The sequence below is a fragment of the Echinops telfairi genome, unplaced genomic scaffold, assembly GCF_000313985.2.
Source record: "Echinops telfairi isolate 266 unplaced genomic scaffold, ASM31398v2 ScPeMD7_7412;HRSCAF=8450, whole genome shotgun sequence".
NCBI lineage: Eukaryota > Metazoa > Chordata > Mammalia > Afrosoricida > Tenrecidae > Echinops > Echinops telfairi.
In genome coordinates this window covers 2,378,246-2,389,927 of record NW_022111312.1, presented here as the reverse complement: position 1 = coordinate 2,389,927, position 11,682 = coordinate 2,378,246, and the positions used below count along the sequence as shown (strand labels likewise).

Sequence of the window (11,682 nt, the reverse complement as noted above, 5' to 3'; positions counted from 1 at the left end):
GATGAGAAGTGGACTGAACACCGACCAGAAGCTGCAGCTGACTAAAAGCTGCGGGAGAGAATCTAGTCTGAGGGGTGCGGCCATCCGGACTTTTGAAGCAGCATTCCATCCAGACAGAGGGCTGGCAGACTGGTGGCTGGTGACGAGCAAGGTGGGGTTCTCCTTTGTGCCGACACCTGCCTCTTGGCCAGAAGTGTGGCCAGGCCCCACCATCACCCACCCAGCGGCCCGTGACATCTCTCCCTGAATAGCCCCTGTTCCACCTGAGGTCATGCCTCAGGGATCTGGGGCTGGCTGTATCCCCCGCCCCTGAGGCGCACGATTCCGCCATCAGACCCACACCACACACCGTGTTGGGTTCCGAGCCACCCTGGGCAAGCAGAAACTCTTTCTGTAACCAGCTGCCCAATGGGCCAGAAACAATTCCTCCCAGAAACAAGCACCTGACCTCAAGTATTACTTCCAGGTCAGGTGCCCTGGCCCCAGACAACCACCCCTTCTCACCTACTCCGTGAGCGCCTAAGAGCAGCTGTTCTCAACCTGTGGGTCGCGGCCCCTTTGGGGGAGGGGTGTCAAACGACCCTTCACAGGGGTCGCCCGATTCATAAGAGTAGCAAAATGACAGTGATAAAGTAGCAAGGAAAATAAAGTTGTGGTTGGGGGGTCACCACCACAGGAGGGACTGTACGAAAGGGCTGCAGCATCAGGAAGGTGGAGAACCGCTGGACTAGAGTCCTGTCCCTGTGGTTTCTCTTTCCTCTGTTCTGGTATGCCACCCCCCACCCCTTGTTTTTCATCCTTTCTTTCTCTGCCTTTTCCCCTCTTAGTTGTCTTTTATCTATTCCCTTTATTCCATCTTTTCTTTTACTATTTTCTCGTGCCCCTCCCCCTGTTGGCTTCTTTTATGTTTTCCCTTGTCTTCCTTTTCCTCTACCCTTGTTTTCGCTTTTCTTTCCATTCTGCTTTTTCGGTTATTACATTTTTTTCTTGCTGCTGTTTGCTTTCGCCTTTCTTGTTTTTGCATATTTCTTTTTTGGCTGTTGTGTGTTCCGTATGTGTGTGTTTCCCCCTCTTGCTCCACCCAAAGGGAGCCCTGGTGCTGTAGTGGCTATGCATTGAGCTACAGATGATCCAAAAGGTCAGTAGTTTGAAACCACTAGCCACTCCTCAGGAGAAGAAAGGACTTTCTACTCCCATGAAGAGTTATAGACTCAGAAACTCATAGGGGCAGTTCTACCCTGCCCTGTAGGGTCACCGTAAGTCGGTATCGAAGCGATGGCACTGAGTTTGTCCCACCCAGCAACAGACAGCTCTCGTGCCCACCTGAGCCAGCCACATCTATACCTCCATCAGCTACATCTACCCCCCACTTTTTTAAAAACAGTTTTACTGGCATCTAATCCACGTCACGCAATTCAATGGTTCAATCATATTAAGAAGAGTTGTACAACCATCACCACAATCAATTTTAGAACATTTGCTTCTTTCTTGTACCCATTGTTATTAGCTCCCCATTTCCCCCAACCTCCCCTGCCATGCCCCCAAGACACCATCAACCCAGTTGTATCGCCCTGATAACAATTCTATAGATTTACTCTATAGATTTATCTCCACTTCCTACACTGGTACCAGCTGATCATCAACAGATGCCTGGAAACACCAGCCAAACACGCCCCACACTGTGCACAGCAATCAAATAATGATGCACACATGTCATGCGACAGGCGGTAAGGGGCTGACGTCTCATCCATAGACAATCATCCCATTCAAATCCACCACCACAATGTCTCAAAGACAAGAGGTCAGTTCAGCTCAAAGACAAGAGGTCAGAAACCAGCTAGGGTGGCTCAAACAATTGATGGCTGCTCAGAGCCAGCCCTTTCTCTGGAAAGGCAGGGAAACTGTGCAACAAGGAATCGAAAGAATGATATTTTGACTCCTTCACTGAACAGAAATATCAAGAAAGCTGCAGTTGGAAACACATGGTTACATGGTTCCATAGATCAACACACACACACACACACAGAGGATATGGTAAAATCCAACACCCATTCCTGATAAATATGCAATGTAACAGGAAGAAAAGCGGATTCCTCACCATAATAAAGGGCATATCCATTACCCCCAATGAAGACACTACAAGCATACCCCTGGGGAATGAGAACCAGGCAAGGATAACCTTAGCATGGTTCCCATCCAATTCTGGGAGCTCAGGTGGCAAGAGTGGGTTCTGCGTGGTGCTGCTAACTGCAAGCACAGTAGCTCAAATCCACCTGCTGCTCTGTGGCAGAAAGATGAAGCTTTCTGTTCCTATAAAGATGTATAGTCCCAGAAACCCACAGGGGCAGTTCTGCTTGGCCCCATGGGGTCACTCTGAGTCGGAATTGACTGGATAGCGGTGAGGTTTTTCTGATTATCCGATATTGCATTGGGAGTCTTAGAACTACCCACGAAGAAAGAGAAATCAGAAGTATCTAAATTGGCAAAAAAGAAGTAGCACTCTCTATTCACAGATGATAGGATCCTCTTCCTCTAGAAAATCCCCAAACCCCCAAACCCAGGCAAGAAAATTGTTGGAACTGGTTGATTCAGTACAAGATCCACACACCCAAATCAGGCCTGGGCCTTTAGGCTAACAGAGCTCTGAAAGAAAGCCAGGCAAACAAGGCCATTTACAATAGCCACCCGAATAGGAAGTACTTCGGAATAAATCTAACCAGAAAAAGAAAAGATGTGAACCAAGAAGACTATAAAATACTACTCCAAAAACCCAAAGGCCTACATAATGGAAGAAGAGTCTTGCTCAAGGATGGACAAACCTATCACGGTGAAAATACCAACACTACCCAAAACAGTCCACGGATACAATGCCATGCCATCCAGATTCCAACACTATTCTTCAAAGACGGAGAAACGCATCGCCTACTCTATCTGGAAAGGAGAGACTCAGGATGAACAGTGCACTACTGAAGAACCACCAAAAAAAAAAAAAAAGGAGGCCTCTGACCACTTCCTCATCTCGGAAGGTACGACATAGCCACGGTAGTCAAAACAGCCTGGGACAACAATAGCTACACAGACCACTGGAAGAGAATTGAGGACCAAGTAGAAAACCCACCTGCAGACAAATGATTTCTGACACAGGGCCAACACTTATTAAAGGGGGAAGAGATCGTCTCTTAAATAAACAGTGCTGGCAGAACTGGACATCCAATTGGGGAAGGAAGCAGGATCAATAGCTCACCCCACGTAAAAAAACAAATTCAAGATGGACCCAAGACCTAAAGGTAAAACCTAGAAGGATAAAGATAATCAAGAAAAAATAGGGACAAATATTCTTTGAGGGTTACTCGGACTGGGAGAGGAAAGGGGGGAGGGGAAGACACAGAGCAGAGGGTAGAAAAATGCAATACAGAGGGGGATTAGGGAAAAAATGACGGAGACAGGGGAAGACACTGGGAGGTTTGCAAGTTACAGGCAACAGAGGCAAATGCTGTTGTAAACAACACGCACTAGTGTTGGTCTACGAAAAGATCCTTGGGACAGACATGCAGGCAGGACAGGTGCAGGAGGGAGAGTGGAAGCACAGGCACAAATATACATAATCTATCCATGAAGGGGGTGGAGCAGGCAGGGGGCAAAGTTACAAACACTTCTCAGACATAACCAAGCACCCTGAGGGAGCGAGTTGCTGGGCCTAGGGGCTCAGAACCATGGTCTCTGGGGACACCATAATCAGCTGGCATATCATAGTTCACACTAGTCCATGAGCTGCTTTGGGGGTACTAACGGGTCTTCAAAGGCCAGGAGCACTCCTCTAAGGTACCACTATTAGTGTCTTCCCGTGCTCTCAGAGAAGAGCACGTGGAAACAGTCCACGGGATCTAGAGCCCCCATAAACATCAGCCACCTCAACCCTGCACCTGAAGAACGAGATGGTGCGTGCCACCTCCTACCAAGGGCCCTGCAAAGGGTCACAGGGAAGGTCTGGGATCGAATGGGAGACTATGTGGACCAGAACTCCAAATTATCAAAAAGAGACTGACAAGGCCTCCAAGACTGAAGCCCCTCAGACACCCATCAGGTCCGTTCCTGAACTCACCCCCATGTTAGTTAGAGTCATCCTCCACTTAAGATCAAATGGGCAGCCTTTTCCCAAGGACGGTTTTCAGAGGGTGAGGAAAGGAGGAGGAGTGGAAACACTGAGAAGGTGGGATAAGGGATGGTACATCAAGGTAACTGCACTGCATGAGTGAAACCCAACTGTGTATGAACTACTGAATGTTCAACTGATGATCTGCTCTATAAGCCTTCACTTAACTCTCACGCACGCGCGCGCAGAAGAGCCAGGAGTGGAGTGCATCCTCTGGTCCCCATATTGAGCTTCCTTGATCCAGGGACAGAGAGCAGTGACATCAGGGAAGCAGTGGGAGAGTGGCGGCAACCAAACCAAGAGCCAGACTCAAGCAACTGAATGGTGGGCTTCCCAGCCAACAAAGAGAGTAAAGCTGAGTGCCTTTCGGAGGGAGCGTACTCGCTGAGTGGAGAGCCGCCAGGTACATAACTGGGGAGCCAGGTTTGCTAAGTGCCTTCAGAAGGGCCGGCATGGCCTTTGGGCAATTATTAGCAGTGCTAAGAGCTCTGTAACACTGCCTGAGCAGGGCAGAGGCCAAGGGCCAGAGAGAGGTGTGTTTTGGGACGTGGTTAAGAAGCTGTCCTGATTGAAAGAAGTGTGTCCTAAGCATTTCTGATCCTGAACTGTAATCTAAGAACTTCCCTATATACTCCCTAACTGTGAGTATTGTCTGGGAGTTGTGTGTGGCCATTGCAATGAATTGTCAAGCCCATCAGAAATGTAGCATGGGGGGGGGGGGGCGCGGAGGGAAAGAGGATAGCTAGTATCAGGATTGGTAAAATGGTTGGCGGGTAAAAGTGTGTCAGGCCCCTGCCTCATAGGAATCACCCTTGGGGGGGGGGGGGGTGACGAGTTTGACTCTTTCTCCCCCTGTGAAGTCAAAGAAGCTGAGATGGAAGTGGCCTTCAAATCTTTTTTTGCAAAAGTCAAAACCAATTCACTGGCCAAGTATAAATATCCTTTCTTACTCTCTTTGACAATTAAAGGTATGGAGCACCAATTTGCTCCTGGAAAAACTGCTGCAGAATTAGACTCCCAAGTCATAAATGTCCTCGACCTTGTTCAAGGTAAGAGGCGCTGGCAACTTTCATTGAACACGCTCATCACAGTTCATGGGAAAAAGATCATTCAACTATCACATTTTAGTGTCTTTTTGATTTATCAAGCAAGTACTAATTCATTGAAACTCATTTAAATTCATTTGAACTCATTGCTTTCTCTCCCATGCACAGGAAGTCCACATTTTCTCCAGGACCAGCATGGAAAGAGTGGTGATGAACCTCTTTCTTAATGTAAATCAGATTTCAGTTCCGTGACTTCCTTTGTTCTTTCCCTGGATGTTTTCTAAGAAGCTGCAGTGGACACACACAGGGGAAATGCAGATGCCAAAATACATCAGGCACCCAGAAGCCCAAACCAGACTGGTCACTTTGTAAAGCCTCTAAGATCAGACCAAGAGATAAAGCTCAGAGTGGATCACCTCATCTGAGCCACATCAATTAAAACGCAAAAACAACTCACTGCCAGGGAGTTAATTCTGACTCACAGTGATTGTAGAGGGCGGAAGAGAACTGCCCCATGGACAGTCCGAGGCTGTCACTCTTTATGGGAGCAGCCAGCCTCCTCTTTCTCCCATTGAGTGGCTGGTGGTTTGGAAGTGCTGACCTTGCGGTCAGCAGCCCGACTCGTCACCAGGCCTCCTCACGGCAATTAAAAAGGGAGCGAAGTCATCAGGTAATGATGGCGTGTGATGGAACATTTCATCTGGGGCCTGGCCTGGGCCATAGCTCCTTAACTCAAACAGTGGTGGTGTCGTCTAATGAAGGCCAATGGCTCTTACAGAAGTTTCTTTTGTCTAGACAGAGGGCCACTTCTGACTTCAAGGGGGCACATGACAGATGTAACATGACTGTGGTGGGGGACAAGCAAATGGTGAGCAGCCAGCATCCACTACATGGATGCCACTCACCCGGCTCAATTTTTACCAACCAAAAGGAAGCCAATGATGCTTTGCCTCAAACATGTCTTCACTAGGAGGAAACAGTATCAGATCTCAAATTTCTAGATTCCATCTTGCAGAAGGTTTTGGATGGATGACAGTGGGAGCCCAAGATACATTTGTGAGCTCTACACAGGAAACACGCGTGCGGTGACTTCCCTCTATACATAATGGAGGGCTGGGAATAAGCGGATTATAAAACAGAGGACATTGGAGAAATGACTTTAGGAGATCAAAACGATCAACCGGACTTGAACAGTGAAAACATTGTCAGTTGATCCCTCCCATACACCTGATACTGTTTCCAACATTTTAATGTGGGGTTTTTTCTTTCTTCTTTTTCTTTCTATTGGGTTTACCTCTGATGTATTTTGTCATTGGGGGATAGCCCTCTTGAATGTTTGCTGTATGTTTTTCCGTATATGAAACCCAGGATTGATGAACCCTACAGAGAGACCGGGTAAGAGTGAGGGCTCCTGGTGGGTCCAGTGGGGGAAGGTGGGGTTTGTGTGTGTGTGTGTGTGTGTGTGTGTCAAAGGAAGCTGCTATCAAGGAGTTCAAGAAGAAAATGTTTTGAAACCGCTGCAGTAGCAAATGTACAACACTGTTTGATGGGCCGGAACTATGGAATGACTTGATATCTGTATCCCTTCCCAATAAAAAGGTTTAGGCCGTGGAGTAAAGTTTTAAAAATGCCTTAACTATTCGGGCCAGTTTGACCAGCCAAGGCCAGGGCTTCAGTGCCCTGGATAAAATGAGTGAGCCCGGCAAGCACAACGACACCAGACGTCAGAGGCGATTACAAAGCCTTATCCTGTTAAATCTGTTAGCCTGTAACCCGATGGCACCAACACCTCCCAGAATCGCTCAGATGCCTTTACGGCAAGGTTTCTCAAACGAGACACAATTGACATCTGGGGCCAGATAATTCGGTCGTGGGGGAAGGCCTGTCCTGGGCACTGGGGGATGTTGAGTGACACCCCCCACCATGAGGTGCCCAAAGCAGTCCCCCACTACTGCCAAACACTCCCTGGGGGCAAAATCACCTCCAGTTGAAGACAAGAGCTGGGAATCTGTTGAAAAGAGATGACAATAAATAAAAGTCAAGGAAGCAAAGGCCTCTGTCCAGACCGGACAGGGGGAGACACTCATACTTGAGAAGGGAGCAACCTCCCTAGGGAGTTGGTTCAAACGCCGTTTCCTGAAAGAAGAGTGACCAAAATCGAAAGACACATGGAGACCATTAGTCCACTGGATCAACAGGTCCCACAAACATCTGTCTCTACAGCCCTGAACTACATGGTGCCCGGCTACCACTGCCAACTGCCCCGAAAAGGATCGCAGAAAGTCCTGGATAGAGTGGGTGGAAAAATGCCGACCAGACCCCACCCCCAACTCATCAACGATTCTAGGCTTACTGGTCCGAGAGAGATGGGTAGGGGCCCACAAGCCGATGGGCTTCTTTTGGTACTTCAGGTCTCCCCTAGATATTCGAATCACCAGCCATTTAAAATCAAAAGGGCAGCAGTGAGCCAAGGACGAAGTGCAGAAAGTAAGGAAAGGAGAAGGCATGGAAGCAGGGGACTCGGGGAGGAAGCGGGAGAGGCGATGGGACCTCGAGGGGATGGCAATGGCTGAGGGGAATCGGAAAGTGTGTGGATGGTTGGATGCAGCGCTATGATGTGCTCTGCGGTCAACTGTCATCTGATGCTCCAAAGAGAGTCTTAAAACGGAAGAAAAAGCTGAAAAGGTTTCCTGGACTTTGCTCCCTGCCTAGGATTATCATGGGGTCCTGGGTATGCCCACATGAATACCAACACCCTCCTCTTTTGCTGAGAAGTTAATGTGGGCCAGAGAGGGGAAAGGACTTACCCAAGGTCACACAGAGCAAGTTAGATCTCCGGCCTCCAAACCTTCCCAAAGCCCCTTCCTTACAAGCGTGGGGTGTGGGGTGTGTTTTCCAGAGAGGGCAGCAGATCTAAAGTTGGAGCCTCATGTCGCAATGGTTCCACCCTGGCGCCCCCAGCCCCTTATGAACCTTGACTTGGCAAACTGATTAGCTACACAAAGATCGGTCGACACCCGGAGAACCTGCGTTTCCGGACAAATGAAGAAAAATCCCTTACCCGCTGGGCTGTTAGAAAGGTTCGAATGAGATCACGTACAGAAAGCCCTGGGCACAACGCCTGGCACACACGGAGCACCCAATACATGTCCCGTTACCGTCCTTGTCCCACAATGGCAACGCTGAAGAGGGGCATGGGAATGGGCACGGGGCCCGCCGGAAGCGACCCCCAACTGCCCGCTCCCCGGAGCCCGACCCGCACCTGGTCCCGCAGCTCCTTTTCCAGCTGCCGGTAGTCGTTGTTCCAGACCAGGAGATGGAGGGGGAAGGGGCCGCCGGGGTCGCGCCTCGAGGACATGGCGGGGAGGCCGCAGCGGGGCCCTCGGCCGCCCACTCGCCCCAAGCCCCTGTCCCGGCGGGGGAGAGAGGGCGCGGCCGGCGAGCCGGCTGGGGGGGCGGGGGTGTCTTCGAGGCCCGGTGCGGGGTGCGCCGCAGGTCCGGGGTCGCGGGCCGGGTCGGGGACCGGTCGGCCGCGCCCACCCCGCGCCCCGCCGGCGCTGACAGCTCCGGAACGGACTGCTGGGGCCGAACCGTCCCAAACCCGGAAGTGCGGGGAGCGAACCACCGCGCGCCGGGCCGGGGGGGGCGGCGAGACGAGGCCGGGCGTCCCGTGCTCGTTTGCCCAACGCCACCTGCCTTCAAGGCCACGGCGGGACGACGGGGGCGTCTCCCCAATCGGTTACAAGGTTTCTCTCGGCTCAGGATCTCGACACAGGAAACGTGGTCAACGCCTCTCCGGACTCACCCCCCCCGCTCCTAGGACCGCAGATGGTCCGGCCCACAACTGGGCCTCTTCCATTGGCCCTGCGGCCAACAACAGGGTCCCGGGCGAAACCATTGGGAGACGGACGCCCCGGCAGCCTTTTTCCGACCGGGCCAGAGGCTTCAACGAGCGCATAGAGGCCATTTCAGAAGAGGGCAACTTCAAGTCACTTTCAAGGAGGGGCTCTAAACCCGGGGCGGCACCCTGGTGCCACCGAGTTCCGCGGCTAAGCAGAAGTTGGTCCGTTGGAACCCCCCCACCCTCCCAAGCAAGGCCTCAGAGAAAGGGGTGGCAGTCGACTCCCTAAAGATTGACAGCCTGGGAGATCCTATGGGGCAGTTCCACTCTGTCCTACAGGGTGACAGGAAATTGGATTTTTAGGGGGTTTGTTTTTGGTTTGCAAACCCCGAAGGCGTGGCATTCGATACGATACTTGTATAATAAAGGAATATTGTATCACAGGGTTTCTCAACCTGAACTTGTTGGGAGTGGACACTGTTGTGGAGGCTCTCTGCTCTGTAGGATGCTGAAGAGCATCCCCTGGCTGAGACCTCCTCTGTGCCAGTCACACACTCTGAAAAGTGGCTCCAGATATTGCCAGCTGTCCCCTGCACGAGAAAAATCGTCTCCCGTTGAAAAATCATGGTTATGTCTAACTGGGTGATAATTCAAAACGACCTAGGATAATGTTTTATCTCATTATTAGGAATGGGATTTCTTTTGGAAGCTAGTCATTGGGACTTCGGATTATGGCTGAAAGGACTGATACCCAGACTTGATCGTAATCCGAAAATAGAAAGTCCGTTCCAACCTCACACACAGTACCTCACAGTCTATGGCTCAATGAAGAACCGGGTCAATTGACAGCTACGTAACCAGGCTGCTTCCGCTCAGCTGTCTACTACTTGACCACATAGCTGGGCTAAAGTTATTCAATGCATCCCGGAAACATCTCCTCAGCTTTCTCTGCCCGTGTACAGCCAGCTTTTCAGATGCCTGTAGCAACAGCTGTTGAAGAATACTAACCTAATCCATTCTCCACACATGCTGAGCGCAGATTGGTGTGGTGGGGGAACCAAAGCAGGATCAAGATGGTTCTTGTAGATGGTAACTCTGGAATGTGTGAGCGCTATGTGGTGATTCCCACACCACACACTTATCCAGCTGGAGACAAGGGCCTAGGCCTCTTCCAGGATTTCTCATTCTTTCAGAAGGTTGTGCAATGTGGTTTTCTTTCTCTCCGTCACTCTGTGTTTCCTGGATCTCTCACCTATCTCATTCGTCTGGAAATGCCAAAACCTGAAGCCAAAACAGTTCCTGGCCCATAGCAGATTTCCAAGATTGAATGGAAATTATCATTGTGTTCACAAATAACACAATAATTATTCAGTAGGAGTTGTATGTATCCTGTCTCTTTCACACTGATGAAACGCCTTGTGTTTATCTCACAGCATCCTGCAAATTACTCTGGATTATCTAGTCCTATTCCCAGAAGACAAGTCTTGGAAGAAAAGGAGATTGGAAAAGAATAGTAATACCAATAATAATTGCAGCTAGTTTACCGAAGGCTTTCTATGGGGCAGCTATGCCACACTTTTCCCATAAATTAATCCATTCGTCCTTGGCCAGTATATAATTGGTTGGGCCTTGTGGTTCCCATTGGAATTTTGGTGTATATTTTTGTTCCTCTTCCTCTTTTATTCCTCTGCCTTCCTCTCCTTCTTCTTTTTAGAGACAGGCACTATTTTACTATTTTAACTTGAGGATTTAATAACGATAGGGAACCAAGATTCCGAAGGTCAGTGGGGGAGGAATCATGGTCATCTTTGCCTCAACAAGTCTTTCCTACATCATCTTCAGTGAGGCTGGCTGCATCACTGCTCTGAGAATGTCTTCTTTCTCTGAGAGCTGCTTAAGGATTTGGTTGACCTCATCCTCTTCAAATTCCAAACACAGAGATTCAGATTCCTGCCCACTGTTCCTCAATTCCAGCAGGGCATCAGGAGAGAGGGTGAGCTGTGTTTGAGCAGAGTGCCTTGACCATGACTTGCCACCTACTCTTTAGCTCAGGCCTTGGAGCCCTTTGTCCCAGTGGCGTGGGCTCCTGAGGCTCTCTTAAATGTTTGTCTTGTGACTCTTCCAGAATTGAGAGATGACAGCAGTCTGGTTGGATGGGATCTCACTTTGCTTTTTTGGCCTGAGCAGTCAAGAATGCCTCCAGCTGACTGAAATCCATGTTTGCAGATGCAATGGACTTAAAGCATCTCCTCATTTTCACCAGGAAGGGGCGGAGCTTCTCAGGCAGTCCTTCTGGGTAAAGCAGGCCCTGCAGCAGCTCCTGTGATACCCAGTGCCCTTGAAAGGCTTCCTGTGCCAGGCTGCTGAGCAGCCTGCTCAGAGGCTTACAGTCCTCATGCTCACCCACACGACCTGTCTTCCATATATATATATATATATATTTTAAATAATCATTTTATTAGGGGCTCATACAACTCATCACACTCCATACATGCATCAATTGTGAAAAGCACATTTGTACATTCATTGCCCTCATCATTCTCAAAACATTTGCTCTCCATCAGCTCATTTCCCCCCTCCCTCTCCATATATTTTCTTTTTTTTCTTTTAAACATTTTATTAGGGGCTCATACAACTGTTAT

The 11,682-nt window shown here is 49.7% G+C and overlaps 1 protein-coding gene and 1 pseudogene across 1 annotated transcript in view; both read right to left on the bottom strand.

Moving 5' to 3' along the window:
- Positions 1 to 8,610, bottom strand: part of ANKRD13A (ankyrin repeat domain 13A) — a 37,438-nt gene extending 28,828 nt beyond the window's left edge. Inside the window, exon 1 of the mRNA XM_004709543.2 lies at positions 8,462 to 8,610. Coding sequence (XP_004709600.1) covers positions 8,462 to 8,557 — 96 coding nt within the window. The 5' untranslated portion in view covers positions 8,558 to 8,610. The remainder of the gene's footprint in view (positions 1 to 8,461) is intronic.
- A 2,257-nt stretch (positions 8,611 to 10,867) lies between these two features.
- LOC101639878 lies at positions 10,868 to 11,438 on the bottom strand (annotated as a pseudogene).
- Positions 11,439 to 11,682: the final 244 nt, after the last annotated feature.